This window comes from Anolis sagrei, chromosome 3 (genome assembly GCF_037176765.1).
Source record: "Anolis sagrei isolate rAnoSag1 chromosome 3, rAnoSag1.mat, whole genome shotgun sequence".
Taxonomy (NCBI): Eukaryota; Metazoa; Chordata; class Lepidosauria; order Squamata; family Dactyloidae; genus Anolis; species Anolis sagrei.
Genome location: NC_090023.1, coordinates 196,468,310 through 196,484,359, shown reverse-complemented (window position 1 = coordinate 196,484,359; position 16,050 = coordinate 196,468,310). Strand labels below are relative to the sequence as shown.

Here is a 16,050-nt window from a genome sequence, read left to right as displayed (position 1 = left end):
TTTTTTTAGATGTGTACGTGAGTATATACAATCACTTCACATTCAAAAAAAAAAAGATTGAAAAGAGCTTGTATCCTTGCAACGAGTGCAGTAATGCAGCTGTTGTGAGAATTCATTGGCAAGGCCCTGGGAAATCTATGTCATCAATAAGAATAATGGTGGCATTCTTTCTTTTTCCTGAACAAATGTATTCCCGCAGAAACTCATTTCGCTGGCTGACATCTTAGCTCAAATATTTTAAGAGCAACCTTTCTACAATGTTTTCTATGACAACAATCCATTTCTTTGGCAAAACTGACCTACTAATATAAGTTTCTCAGGAAAGGAAAATGCATAAAACATGCAATATAAATGGGTGATCGTCCCTTTATCAGTCAAGTAAATGGAATTACTATGTACATCTGCCTTTTCTAAAAAGCAGATATGAATGTATTCTTCCAAAACGACTCTTGTTCGTAGCCATTCAAGCATTCAGATGGACATTGAGAGGAAAAGCTTAGAGTTTCATTGGTCTAAAACCTTAAGGGAAAAAATAAATAAGTGAACCCCTAAATAAAGCAATGGCTTGAATTTCTTTCTTTCTTTTCCACTGAAGGAACCTCAGCTGATATTATGAATATTTAAATTGTCAAGTGAAAGACAAATGAAAAGGAGGATTCAATCAATTCATAAAAGAAATTATTCTTTGCTAATCTGAATTAATTTGGTGAGTTGAATACATTTATCCAGAGTTGCAAGATGTTTAATAACTTTTGCATAAAATTGGGTTATGCCAGTTTTTCATTTGAGGTTTTCAGCTAAATGTGGGGAGAAACACAAGGTTTTCATGGGTTCCTGTGAGTTTTCCAGGCTGCATGGCCATGTTCCAGAAGCATTCTCTTCTGACATTTCACCAACATCTATGACAGGCATCCTCAGAGGTTGTGAGGTCTATTGGAAATTAGACAAGTGAGGTTTATATATCTGTGGGATATCCAGGGTGGGCAAAAGAACTCTTGACTTTCTGAGGGAAGTGTGAATGTTGCAATTGGCCACCTTGATTAGCATCTAATGGCATTGCAGTTTCAAAGTTTGGCTGGTTGCTGCTGGGGGGGGGGGGTTCTTTGTAGGGAGGTGTTAACTGGCCATGATTGATTCTTGTCTGGAATTTCCGTTTTTTCAGTTTTGCTCTTTATTTACTGTCTTGATTTTAGAGTTTTTGTTAATATTGATAGTCAGATTTTGTTCATTTCACTTGGTGATCCCTATGTACACTTGTCCACAGCTGCATGGTATACGGTAGACTCCTGCAGGGGTGAGAGTATCCCTCTTGTCCTTTGCTGAACGAAGCATTGGTTGGATTTTCTTAGTGTGTCTATAGATAGTTTGTAGGTTATGTTTCTTCATCAGCTTCCCTATGTGGTCAGTGGTTTCCTTGATGTATGGTAAGAACACTTTTCCTCTGGGTGGGTCTTTGCCTTTACTCTCGTGACTTGTTCTTCATCTTGCAGCTCTTCTGATGCCTGTGGTGGAGTATCCATTGGCCTATACAGCCCAGTTTAGGTGGTTCAATTCACCTTGGAGGAGGTGAGGTTCGCAGATTCTTTTTGTACGGCCTGCCAGGGCGTTAATTATGCTTTCTCTTCTAAGGTGAACTTGGAACAATGTGAACAATGCCTCCCTTCCTACCACTATTCCAACCCAATTAACAATGGAGTTGGGTTTATTTGAACTTCTAATATTGAATAAAAAAAATCCCCAAGATTGTGTAGCTGCGTGATTCATCTAAAAAAGTGACACACCTTTTTCTTTCATTGTTGATAGAAATGCACTGAGTTGAATCATGAGAGAATTTGGCACGAAGTGTCATCTGTTGACATCAAATTAATTAATATTTAATTAATCCAATTTAAAAACAAAATAACCTTGATTGACTCTAGCAGGATCATCTTAGTGTCTGTGTCATATATGAGGTGTTTTAGGTTTTGCCGTCTAATTGCTCTTGAAGTTAGCAGGTGTCAGATCTGCTCTGGAAATGTCTCTACTCCCTCTGAACTGGAGGGAGTAGAGACATTTCTGAAGTATGTTAATAAATTAGAATCCAGCTTTAGAGCACAAAGTGTCTTTCCAACCAGCTACAAATGCCTGGAACTTTGCTTTTCCAAATTGTTTTCTCTGCTGATCGCTGTCAGTCCCATATCCTCTGCAACAGAGCATAAACCCAAGTTCAACTGAGCCCTTAACATGCGTCCTGACTGACAGGAGCTAAATGAAAGACCAGGAAAATGTAATCTCCCTGCTTTGCACATACAATAGAATTCTAATTACGATACCATTGTAAGTGCCTGCACTGATAGTGTACGGTTGCTGCAGTATTGACATCAGAGCAGGTTTACAACAGTGTACTGGCTCAACTATCAGCATGCTTTGTCCTTAATACGACTTGCTAGTTTGCCTGGTGTGTTTTACAGCTGGATCGTTCATCTCGGAGCATTCTACAAGACTAAACTGGTCTGACTCCAAATAGTCTGACTCAGTTTATGAAATGCAGCCAAAATGTTCTATCATTCTTCCCTCCTAACTTTATTAATATCCACAGTCTAACAGAACATCTGTTAAAATACAAAGAGCTATCAAATATCCAGGAGGCACAAAGGTGACAAACAATGAACAAGGTTTCATGTTCTGAAACCATGACCTCTATGACATTTGGATGTTTACAGATAGCATGAAGTAACTTTATATAAATTATCGTAAGATATGGATTTTAAAAAGTTAGTATGTTCCTAATAAACTTTCTTCTTTTACCCACTTCCCACATGTCTTTGAAAGAGCCTGTTAAAATGAATTCTTCACCAATAGTCAGTTCTTTTCTATATTGAAAATGAATGGTTGAATGACTGAAGCTGGAATAAGAAAATAAAACAAAGGATAGTGAAAAGGATAACAACATGAAAAAGAAAGTGGCTAGGGGACAGTTGGTGCAGGGGGAGGCAAGGGGTGTGGTAGGTGTGTGTGGGGAGGGGAGGCTGGGGGAGGGTGGGTTTCACATGCGGCTGCCCAGACCCATAAGGAAGGCTGAGCGAAGGAAGATAGAAGTTTTTGAACTTGGAGGAAAATTCTGAGAGTACCTTGGATCACAAGAAGATCAAATCAGTCCACACTCCAGGAAATAATGCCCGACTGCTCACTGGAGGGAAGGATATTAAAGGCAAAGATGAAATACTTTGGCCACATAATAAGAAGACAGGTTAGCTTGGGGAAAATGCTGGGGAACTGAAGGAAAAAGAAGAGGGTCTGACCAAGGGTAAGGTGGATGAATGCTACCCTTGAAGTGACTGGCTTGACCTTGAAAGAGCTGGGGGTGGAGAGACTGACAGGGACCTCTGGCGTGGGCTGGTACGTGAGGTCACAAAGAGTCGAAATGAGTGAACAAATAAACAACAATTGGTCAAGCCCTCCTCTCAGCAGGAGCAAGCCATGTCCTCCTGATGAGAGGAGGGTTTCACACATGCTGACCAGAGCTCTTGGGAGAGTCCTGGGCAGCCGCATGTGACTGCTCCAGCTCACCATGTCCCCAGGCTGAGAGGACAGGGAGACACATGGCTGCTGAGAACTCTCCAGAGGGCTCTCAGCAGCCACGTGTCTCCCCCTCCTTTTGGCATAAAGACACGAGTGGCTGCATCCTTATGCCGAAAGAATGGGCCAGGGCCAGGCAGACACGCAGCTCATGAGAGTCTTCCAGGCTGCCACAGTCTTATGCTGAGAGGACAAGGAAAAAGAGGTGCCCCAGAGGAAAGCAACCAAGGGCTGCATCCAGTCCACAGGACTTACTTTGCACATACGTTATCTATATCATTATTTAAATCACGTTTAAGAACTTTGAAAAACACAAGGCTCAAAACAGAGTTCTGAAACACTTCACTTGTCATTTCTCACCAACACGACAAGGCGAGCACTCTTTTGCTACAAATCATTTGCCAACCTTAAACTCACCTAACAGGACCATTGCCAAATCTACAATTTCTGGCTGGGGGAAAAATGCTTGACTGTCATGAGTTGCGGGAACACGATTGTCAAGAGCCTTACTGAAATCAAGATGCACTGTGCCCAAAGCATTCCTTTCATCTACCAAGCTTGTGACTTGGTCAAAGACAGGGTCAAGACAGAACATACTTGCCAAGAGCCAGAATGGTTACTCAAAAATAAGTCATGCCAGATTACAATAACCCATTCTGGCTCTTGGCCAGAATGGGTTATTCTAATCTCTCACTCTTAGTGATGACAGACTATTTACTCATATGTTCGAGAACATTTCCAGGTATTGATGTCAAAAATGTAGTTTCCCCCAACCTTTTGAAGGTAAGGAAGACAATTATCTGCCTCTTGTCTCCAGGGACCTTATCTCTTCTCCAAGAACTCTCAAGGCTCATTGATGATGCCATTCACCTGATTGAGTAAAGGTAAAGGTTTCCCCTGACATTAAGTCTAGTCTAAGCCAAAGAGCCAGCATTGTCCATAGACACCTTCAAGGTCATGTGGCCAGCATGACTGCATGGAGCACTGTTCCCTTCCTGCTGAAAAGGTACTTATTGATCTACTCACATTTGCATGTATTCGAAATGCTAGGTTGGCAGAAGCTGGGCCTAGCAGTAACTCACCCTGCTCCCCAGATTCAAATTGCCAACCTTTTAGCCAGCAAGTTCAGCAGCTCAGCAATTTAACCTGCTGTACCACCATCTGATTACCATCTCCATTTCATTAAATAATTGGTCAAGAGGAGCCATGTATGTAGTTGTGATGCAGCTGAATGCATTGGAAAGAGTTGACCTGAGAAAGTCCCCATCAAAAAGGAACAGGTAGCTTCTCAAACCACCTTGCCTACAATAAAACCTATAGTCAAACAATAAAGAACCAGGTAGTACTCAATCAAGCAGGTCTCTGGTAGAGGAGGTTCATGCCATACAATCCACTGTTCTACCAACAAGGAATCATCTTGCATGACTATATAGCTCTGCAACGCGCTCTACGTGGGGTTGCCCTTGAAGACTGCCCGGAAGCTTCAGATGGTCCAGCGCTCGGCAGCCAGGTTGCTAACAGGAGCGGCACTCAGGGAGCATACCACTCCTCTGTTGAGCCAGCTCCACTGGCTGACAATTCGCTACCGGGCACAATTCAAGGTGCTGGCTTTAGCCTATAAAGCCCTAAACGGTTCTGGCCCCGCTTACCTCTCCGAACGCATCTCCACCTATGAACCGACTAGAACATTAAGATCGTCTGGGGAGGCCCTGCTCTCGATCCCGCCAGCGTCACAGGCGCGTCTGGCGGGGACGAGAGACAGGGCCTTCTCAGTGGTGGCCCCTCGGCTATGGAATGCCTTGCCGGCAGACATCAGACAGGCACCTTCGTTGCTGACGTTTCGGAGGATGGTTAAGACCTGGCTTTATGAACAAGCATTTGGCTAAGCAATGCAACCAATCAAGGAAAACGGTAAATGGAACATAGGAACGGCACAAGGACTATGAGAACGGATCTGATTCAACTGAGGCGTTATATATGTTGTTTGTTGATTTGTCCTGTCTGATTGTTAATTGTTGTGGATCGATGTGTTGATCCTGTTGTTGCACTGTTATGTTTTAATTGCACTGTAAACCGCATTGAGTCGCCTGTCAAGGGCTGAAAAATGCGGTATAAAAGTGAAGCAAATAAATAAATAAATTCTGATCTGGGAAGTGAAATAAAATTCAATTTGGGTTGTTGCAGGTTTTTCAGGCTATATGGCCATGTTCTAGAAGCAATCTCTCCTGACATTTTGCCTGCATCTATGGCAAGCATCCTCAGAGGTTGTGAGGTCTGACAACCCAGTGAAAGCCTTTGATAATACACAAAATTCAATCTACTGAACTCTTCACAGCGCTCTTAAAAGTTTGCAAGTATTCCTTCTATTTCAGAGGCTGAGAACCATTGTATATGGGCTTTGCCTAATATTAATTGCATAGTTCCAAAAACATGTACTTAATGTTTTATTACAGTTGGAAAAATCATAGAGTACTGATTACATCTCTAAATTGTGTGTTGGGTGGGAGGGGGGAGAGAAGCTTTAAGATGAACTTTAATATATTTAGAAAACAGGACAAATAAATATTGTGCTCTGCATAGAAGGAAGATGCTTATGAATCAAGATGAAGTGGTATTCAGTTCTTTATATATCTAAGATCTTGAAAACTATGGAAATAGACATTGAAAAAGAGAAATGTTATTCATGTCTGGTAGACTTCCAAGAAAATGAAAAGATTTTTGTTACAATAAATGATTAATAAGATGCTGATGATGAAGTAGATTCTTTGTCCTAAACCTTTTCTTTCTGCATATTTGAATGAGACATATTCAAAGCATGAAGAAATCATTTGATTCCATATGTTAGAAGCAGTCAGGTTTTTTGTTTGCCAAGTATTATGAATATGGCAGTGAGCCATGAACAAAAGAATGGTTGACAAAACTGTGGCCTTGGCTGTTCTGAAGAAGATAACTATTATTTAAATAGAGAAAAATCCATTTATTTGGAAAGAGATTGAAATAGTTTACACATATTACTAGAATTCCAACAAAGATGGCATTATGGGAAAGCTTTAATTTACCATCTTTGCAAAAATAATATAGACAGCTCTGAGATTTTGGTTTTGTCAAGACAATTGATTATCTCCTGGAAGGTTTCCTGGAAGGGGAAACCAGACCCAAAACTTTGCAACTGAACCCAAAAAAAGGACTTTATTCAAGAGCAGCATGTGAATAAATGAATTACTGATGCTTAAAGCCAATCGGTAGCCATAAGATGCATTCCCAGACTATGGAAGAACACCCACTGAGCAGGAGGACAAGGACTTCAAATGACCATATGTCTACAGGCTATTTTTCCTGGACAAGAACATGGAACTAGGGATCTGAAAGCCAAAACTCAGTCAGACAAAAGGTTCTGAAAGTAGTCTGTCTCTCAAAATATATGTAGTATAGCAGTTCAAAAGTAGTTAAACCTTTGAGTACATATACATAAAGATTAAAATGACAAGGCTACCTTCTGAAATACAGCAATAGAAGCAGTCTAGGAAAATCACAACCTAGGGTTGCAATAATACAATGTATTGAATGACCTGACCAGAGATGGGAAATGTCATTTTTTCAGGACCAGCTGTCATAATTCTTAACTAGCAAGGGTGCTGATTTTGCTAACTAGATGGTCCTAGGATTTGGAGTCCCTAAAAAGTAACATTCCTGAGTTCTTCAGGATGCTATCCTCATTACTGCATTTGACTTCAGTGAAAGCTAGACTGGTTTAGCAAGTCCAAGAGTTCAATGGCTCAGGACATTCAGGTATTCGGACATGTTCCTCTCTCTTTCAGTTCAAGGCCTTAAAAGCTACATTTCAGTGGCTGTTCTTTTGAGTAAGGCTTTATTGCCATTAGACAAGATGGAGGCCCGACAACAACAAAAAATGACATGCTACAATGGCTTCTCTAAAACAACAACAAGATCACAGGGAGTTCGTTGACAATTTCCAGCAGCGTTTCCATCAGGCGAGCAGGAGGGGGGACAATAGTTTCAGTCTGCATTATTGGCAAGTTGATACCAGGTGTGAAAGTCTCCATGGTTTGAAATCAGGAGTTTATCATTTCTTCTAAAGCTGTAATCTGTTTACTGATCTTTTTATCCATAAAATATTTCTCAACAGAAGCGCTTACTGAGTTCTTTTAAAAGGTTACAGTTACAATCCATAATCTTTGGATTTACACACACAATGTTTTGCTCTGCCTGTTGTGATCTATTAATGGTTAAACATCTCTTTGTTGTAATCCGCAGTTGGCTTGGGACCAGAACAAGGAATCATTTTTCTCCACAGGTTGTTTGCACAGCAAGTTTGTTTCTTTCCTGAGGCTCTGCTTCAGATCTCCTCTCCCATCTTCTGAAACATAATGGTTAAATATACATGAAATGGCCTTTCAGTTGTGGAACTCAAGATATAGTTGGCAACTTTGCTGCTTCCTTTTAGAATAGGAGAAAATACTCTTTTATTTCTCCAAGTTTTTGTACAATACTCTCCTTGGTTATTGTTGCCTTGTGTGGCCCCAACTATTATGTTGTAGTCTCTTTTTTAGATCATTGGTTTCTTGAAATTATATTTTGGGATTTCTATTATGTATTACTTTAGCTTTGGTTTTAATCTGAAACAAAATAATATTTCATATACTTCCGTTATTCAAACTAATCTATCTTACGATTGAGTGGTAGAATGTGCCACACTCTGAAAAACTCAAAACAATGTAAATTGATTTTTCATCTCCTCCAAAGGGAATAAATAAATAAGATGCCAGAATAAGATTGGCGTAGCAAACTAAATCAGTCCCTAAAGATGATAGCAATCTGAATTGGATCCTATAAGACCAATGCTCAGAAAAGACATTTGTGCTACATTTGTTAGAAGGGGAAAATTGTTATCAAACAGATGTTGCCTGTGTGACCATCGGAGACACAGCGACAAGACCAGAGGATCTTAGAAGTGTACACTTTTTGAAGCATGCTCATTAAATGTAATTCATTTAAAAGTGACCATCTGTTTGGAGCCACAATACAATCTTTGGTCACTAAGTGGCAGACTTCCTTATGTATACAATTTTCTAGGCCGATACAGTTTGCAGAGAAGTAATAGCAGTCCTAGACAGGGAGTGACATGGGATGCTCTTTCTAACTTGTATTTGGGAAATGTATACTCAGTGATGTACAGTAGGACAACCCCTTCTCCTGCCCCCTACACCATATCCCATAGCAAAGGAATACACCATAGCAAAGGATATCCCTAGGGCCCCACCTACAATGAGATAAGGCTAGCAGAGTATGGCCACCATTTATTTGTTATGTGCCTTCAAGTTGTTTCTGACCTATGTTGACCCTGAGGCACACATGTCAAATGCAAGTCCTGTGGGCTGAATCCGTCCTGCCATGTCATTTTATGTGATCTGCAAGACTTTCAATGCTAGTGCCTCTCACATGGAGGTCTTTAAGCCAGGGGACAGTGGGGGAATCTTTCTGGCAGCAGGACAAATCCTTTGGGTAGCAGGGGAAACTATCTTTAAGTGCCCCACATCGCCCCCTTCCCCATCATATGGGGGAAATTGTCACTGCCCAGCTTCCTCTTGTGCTGTCCCTGCCTTAGGTTATGAGAATATGGATAGGACCTTACTACATGGAGGTCCTTCATCTGTGTACTCTGAGCTCTGTCCTACGATGCTGCTGAGACGGAGCCTCACCGTGTGTCGTGTGATGGGCTCTGACGGGCTCGATCCTGGAAATATCGTAGGATGGGGTAAAAACCTCATGAGATGAGCTTAACTGTTACATTTATACAGTCTTACAATTACAAGTGACCCTTTGAAGACAACCACAAGCGTGATGTGGCTTTCAGTGAAAATGAATTTGACACTCATGCCTGAAGGCAAACATATCATAGGGTGTTCGGAGAGGATTTGTCACTGTCTTCTTCTGTGGCTGAGAGATTGTGACATACTGAAGGTCATCTAGTGGGTGTCATGATCAAGTGAGCATTCGAATTCTGAATCTCCAGACTCATAATTCTGTGCTCAAACCGCTACACCATAATGGTGCTCCCAATGTTGATGGAGGCATAATTGTCCTTGAAAGCTTCACTGTACCAAATGAAGGGTTATTTTAACCTATGCAAAGCAGAGTTTCTTTGTTAGTAGAAACTAAAATGGAATTATACCTATTAAATCCCTGTTGGAAAAGGAAACAAAAACAAGAACATAAATATCATCTGCCAAATATAAGCAGCAAATACACATGCTTTGTTCCAGTTTTTACTTCATATTGGGCTTTGTCACTTGGCATTATAATAAAATCGCATTAGTGGTCATTTGAAAAATAAGCAATTTGGTAAGAAGGTTTATAATTATATCTTTCTGGTTCACAGCAAATGCATCAGGGCCCATGAATATTTTAGAGAAGGTTTTTACAACTGGCATAGAAAGGCAAAAATAAATCTCAAATTCGTATTTCCCGACTCAAATGCTGCCAGTCTGTTTTGATTCTGATGCCAAAAGAAGGAAGAGAAAATGCTAAAATATTTCATTTCATGTGAAAGCTAGCTTTTCTTTAACAAATGATGTGTAGTCATACTTTCTTCAATTTTTATGTGTCAGGAATGACTTGAGAAACTGCAAGTTGCTTTTGGTGTGAGAAAATTGGCTGTCTGCAAGGATGTTGTCCAAATAGGACCTGCAGAAATAGGGAAGAACTTTCCCCTTGTCCCCTCCACCCCATGCCTGGTCCATTTAGGAGGAAACTTTGGCATTATATGGATCTACACTGACTGCATAGTACAGTTCAAACTGCATTATTTTGCAATGTAGATCCAGCCTTAGTTCTCACAGAACCTACCATAACAATACCTCCAGACTGCTCTGCAGTACACATGCTCAATATAGGTGCCATGCCAATGGTAGTACCTTGGAAATAGACTCCACTGTTGAAAGAAAAGAACATAAAGGTAAAGACTGAGAATGCTCTAGTGGCTTGTTTATACCAACTGCCATCTGTTATCAGTGTATAGAATTATGACAAAATGAGCTTCATGTGTATAATATTGAGCCTTTAGCATTCCTATATGAGTCATGCATTTACAGTATTGCAGATAGTTAACATTTTATATGGGTTTGTTAAAAATGTATCATTTTCATTGACTCTCCCTCTCTCACAATGCACAATTATATATTCCCTGATTCTGGCATACTCTACATTGCAGAATTATTCCAGTTTGACATCACTCTGACTGGATGGCTCAATGCTATGGAATCTTGGGATTTGTAGTTTGGTGAGGCACCAACAATCTTTTGTACAGAAGGTCAAATGCCAATGATCCATAGCACTGAGCCATGGCACTTTATGTGGTGTCAAACTGCATTATTCTACAGTGTAGATGTGCCCTCTGTTAACTTGTTTATCAGTCATGTAGGTCAAGCTTTTTAATTTTCTTTTTACACCTGAATGCATCACTTTACTCCTCTCCAAATATGTGAAAGACTGAATGTGGATTTTTTTTTTAAAAAAGACACCACAAATACAGTTCAGTTAACAAAGCAGATGTGTTCATGAGCATTATTTCTTTAAGAGAAATTGTAGCACAAATAACATGGCAAGAATAGTGATTGTGATGGAAGTTGACCTTCAGTCACACTTCAGGACCTAGAGAACATTTTAATCAAATCTGTAAATAATCCAATCTGCACATGTCAAACCCACAAACACAAAGGGCTGGCTGTACTTTGTTAGAAACCTCTTTGTCAGGGTTTTTCTTTCCACCAAGATCTGCTTATATATGTGAGGAGAGTTAACCATACCCGCAAACCTGGCTTCCTCTAACAACTGGGGATGCAATCTTTCTAAGTGCTTGTATTGAACCTCTTTAGTTGCCTAGAAATGTATAAGCCTTTTGTCAAAAAACATCGTGCTTGTGATACTGAAGAACATATCACCGTTCAAACTCTAGAATTCTGTATAGCATTTCTTGGACTATAAAACTCTTATCCGTTGTTCTCACACTGGTGGCCATACCTCACTAGTTGTGCATTGTCGTGGGGTTTACGAGGTAGTAGTTTTAGCTTTCGCCAGTCTAGAAATTCATGGAGGGTGGTGAATGGGTCTTGGGTTACTGTGCATTTATCCGCATCATTCCAGATCTCCACTCCAACCAAGGCTATTCGAATATTTAGTGGCCTATAGAACTGATGAGAAAGCAAAATCAGCATGCTAAATTCTACTTGCACAGTTTCTTAAGATTTCTTCAATAAACATGACGAGAATACATATGTGAAAAATAATTTTAAAATGGGCCTCTTGTCTCTACATGCTATGTAGAAATCAGAGCATGCCTTTTAATGTGGCAGTCTAGATTGCAGCATCCTTGGATCACTATGCATCATGCAACATATGATTGGGACATACATATATAAAATCCAATGTGCCTGTCTAAGCGAACAATTGATGGCTGCAAGTGGGATAACAATCACTGCTGGAAATAGCAGTTATGTGTTATGTACATAATTGCTTACTGTATTGTATGTATGTATTGTTTTGCAATTTTACCTAACCACTTTGTGGGAGGGGCTGCAGATCATGTGATCAGAACTGGGCATGTTCAGTGTTTGCTTTAGACTTCAGTGGAGGTGTTTGCTTTATAGAAACCATTAGACCCTTAGAGAGAGAGAGAGAGTGTAGAAACCACCTGCTCTTTAGAAGATTGCAGGAACAGTAGAGTTTACACTTCAATGCAGGAACAGTATGCTTAGAGACTTATTTGACTCTTAAAACCAAGAGATGCTTTGGACTATGGACTATTGTTTTTAAGAAAGATGCCCTGTGTTACCTACATAGAGAAACTATTTAAAATCTTATTGTAACTGGATTAATAAACAAAGTGCCAGTATGCTGGGTACATAAAGTTTTGTGAGTAAACCAGCATTGTTACTTTTAAATAAGCCTGTTTATTTTGTCTCATAAGAGCATAATTTAAAGGCAAATATATTTTAAGGGGGACTAGATGTTTTTTGGCAACTAAAGGAACACTTCTGGAACTCTGCTGAATATCTATGCTTTTGTACATTGGCATGTCTTTGTCCCTAGCAGTTCAAAGACATACCTAGGTACATAAGTCTAACAGCTGAGCGACCTAGTTGCCTTGCATGAATGATGGTGAACACATTTTTTCCAAAAAAGTTATGACTTCTAACAAGATTTCCTGTGACCAGTGGTTTTCCCAAAAAGATTGTGAATCTCATTTCCCAAATGGTTATGGAGGTTCACGTTTTCCAAAAATCACTATGTTTGCCTGTGTCTTTTATATTTTATACTTAATTGCAACATTGAATGTAATATACGTGATTTTGGAAGAAGCAATGGGTAAGCCAGGTGGGTGGTGGAGGAAGGCTTCCCCTTCCATATCAACATGTAGGACAAAAACAAAGAGCATAAGACCAAATTCAAGCCATGGTTTGTTCTTCTAGCTAAAATATCAGTATGCCACAGTTTGTTCTTGGTTATAATAATCACTACAAAGAAACATTCTCATACACATATCAGCTCCTTACAGTCTGCTATTTAGTTAGCAGACAACTTTAAAACACATACACATACAGTCTGACCATTGTTAACACATACATTGGCCACTATTGGTTACAAGAATGTCGGTTATTAGGTTCCATGCCTGTTTCCTGCCTTGGAATTAGAATGTAAAGATAGACAATTTAGTTCAAACCAAAGTCATGTCTAGTCCAGCATCTTATTCATAGTGACTTTTGAGAAGTCCACAGGGAGGGTTTTTAATGACAGGGCGACTTGGATGTCTCCTATTGATACTCAAAAGTATATTTTGATTCTAACGTTGAACTATAACTATGTGAGTCTGTGATCTATCATTTATTTATCATTTATCTATCATTTATACAAAATCATTTATTTTTTACCTTTTTTGTAACACTGACAAAAAAAATGCAGATTTTGACTATGCTGCTGACTATTATATGGACCCAGAAAAATTCTTATTTGCATTTGATGGGGGCTTTGGACATTCACTCTTCTCTCCTGAGTCTGAACAATCATCTGATATCAGCTGCCTTTCAGGATTTGATCTCTGGATTTATTCCCCATCAAAATGCATTTCATTTACTTATGATAGTTAACTTCCACTTTTGTACACTGCAGTACATTATCAGTGTGGACTGACTTCAGCAAGAGCTGGAGTGCATTGTTTAAGAACGAAAGTGAAATTTTGTTCCATTCAAATACCTTACCTTATCCACATAGTTTGCCATTTCTATCAGTCTCAGCTTCACTTTCTCCAGATCCTTGCCTTGTCTCTGAAACTAGAACAAATCCTGAATTTAGTAATATATAATGCTAATATTGTGGTATGGCAATAGCATAATATATTGTATTTACATATTACTTGTAAGCCACTCTGAGTTACCTTCATGGTGAGAAGTGTGGCATATAAATGTCATAAATAAATAAATAAATACAGTTTTTTTTTCAAAATTTGCTTTGATATATTTATTTTGTAATATGTGACTGTGTAAAGAGAAAACAGTAAGTAAGGAAAGTCCTTAATGTACTGAGATGAGACACAAAATTTGTTCAAATGCACTAAAAGAAATTGCACTCATTTTAGCTGTCACTGTGCCACAGATATTATGGGGGGGCGGGGGGGGGGGGGGAAGCAATTCTGGTTTCCAAGAGATGAATTTTGTTACTTAGTAATGGGAGAAAATGCAAGTTGCAAAATATTTCAAAACAAAGTTTGTCATTTTTGCTTCAGTAAATTGAGCTTTCAATATTCTGCCTTACTAATTTGTTTTCAAGCTCTTTTGTAAACATTCAGAAATGTAGGATGTGCTGCTTAATTCACTAATCAGCAAACTACTTCTAAAGAACCAATACCACAAATCCAGTTTAACCTGGCCAGTAAGAGTCTTTCTGGGCATTGAGCAATAATAAATAATGCATATCAGGCCCAAGCATCCAAAATTCATGTCCATCAAATTCATGGACAATGTCTGTTTAAATATATTTGGAAGACACCATACACTATACCCTTCAATGTTTCACAATTGTAAACAGGGACATGTGTCCGTCTAACATAAGAGTGTGGTCAAGATGGCAGAAGTTATTCGTGAGGTAGAGCATTAGTAGAGGCTGCAACAGTTTGCTTTTGCCTGAGTCTACAGGGAAAAGCAAGATTTTGCCCTCTCTGCTCCTCTGTGCTGAGCTGAGTACAACCTAATTGTGTTGCTGAAGGCTTTCATGGCCGAGATCACTGGGTTGCTGTGAGTTTTCAGGGCTGTGTGGCCATGTTCCAGAAGCAATCTCTCCTGATATTTCACCCACATCTATGGCAGACATCCTCAGACATTGTGATCTCACAATCTCTGAGGATGCCTACCATAGATGTAGGTGAAATGTCAGGAGAAAATGCTTCTGGAACATGACCATACAGCCCGGAAAACTCACGGCAACCCTACAATCTAATTTTGCAGCAATTGATGTAAGCTGAGAATAAAGATGGAAAGAAAGAGGAGAAAAATAGAGATATTTAAAAAGTGGGATAAAAGAAGATTAATCGGGACTATCCCTGCCAAATAGGACAGCTGGCATGCATATTTTTGTTTGCATGTAAAGGGGTGAAAACCTAGCATTATTTTGCTGCACCTAGAATTGTGATATGTTTACCAAACTCATGCTTCAAACAGCTTCCAGGCTTGGGGAGGGGAGTTATGTCAACACTTGCTTTGTTTCTCTATTTCCCCAAATTACCCATTATCCTTAAAGAAGTTACAGGATAATATTCTGGATTTCATAAAATCTCCAGATGGTATTTTTGGCAAGACCAGTCCATTGGAAAAATCAGACACATGGAAGAAGCACTATGCCTCCTATCACAGTTAATAATATGAATGCGACCAAAATTTTAACTGAAAGCTTTTGTCGAATCAAGGTTTTCTTTATAGATTTCTGGTTGCTGTATGAGGGTGCACTGTATATAAAAAAGAGTGCACCATAATTATAGCAATTTGATACCATTTGTGATGGCTCCTACCTGTGAAATCCTAGTGTACTTCCCCTAACTATAGCATTGGGGCAATCTGGCACTGAATATTTTGACCAAACTACAAATCCCAAAAGTCTATAAGACTGAGCCATGGCAGTTAAAATAATAAAAAGCATAATTATGTAGACACCCAATAAACCAATGATTTCCAAGATTCATGCAGAAATGGGCTGTTAGGCATGGCCAAGAGAAATCTGGTAAACATGGTAAGAGCATGTGAGCTATGACTTCATCACAAGTGTGGCTGCAAGCATCATAGGATGCTTGCAACACAATTGATTGATGGAGCCCCTTGATGCCCATCAAACAATGCACGCTCACCCAACTGGTGCAAGCGTTCTACAGTGCTTTGCCCAGAACACAAGAGGTTTCCTATGTTCTGTTAGAACACCAGGACCAGCTCA

General features: G+C 39.6%; 1 protein-coding gene across 1 annotated transcript in view; it reads right to left on the bottom strand.

The window, feature by feature from the left end:
* ADAM12 (ADAM metallopeptidase domain 12) overlaps positions 1 to 16,050 on the bottom strand; it is a 288,191-nt gene that overhangs the window by 88,020 nt on the left and 184,121 nt on the right. The window contains exons 8-10 of the mRNA XM_060768619.2: positions 13,833 to 13,904; positions 11,599 to 11,768; positions 10,426 to 10,510 (exon numbers count right to left, since the gene is read on the bottom strand). Coding sequence (XP_060624602.2) covers positions 10,426 to 10,510; positions 11,599 to 11,768; positions 13,833 to 13,904 — 327 coding nt within the window. The remainder of the gene's footprint in view (positions 1 to 10,425; positions 10,511 to 11,598; positions 11,769 to 13,832; positions 13,905 to 16,050) is intronic.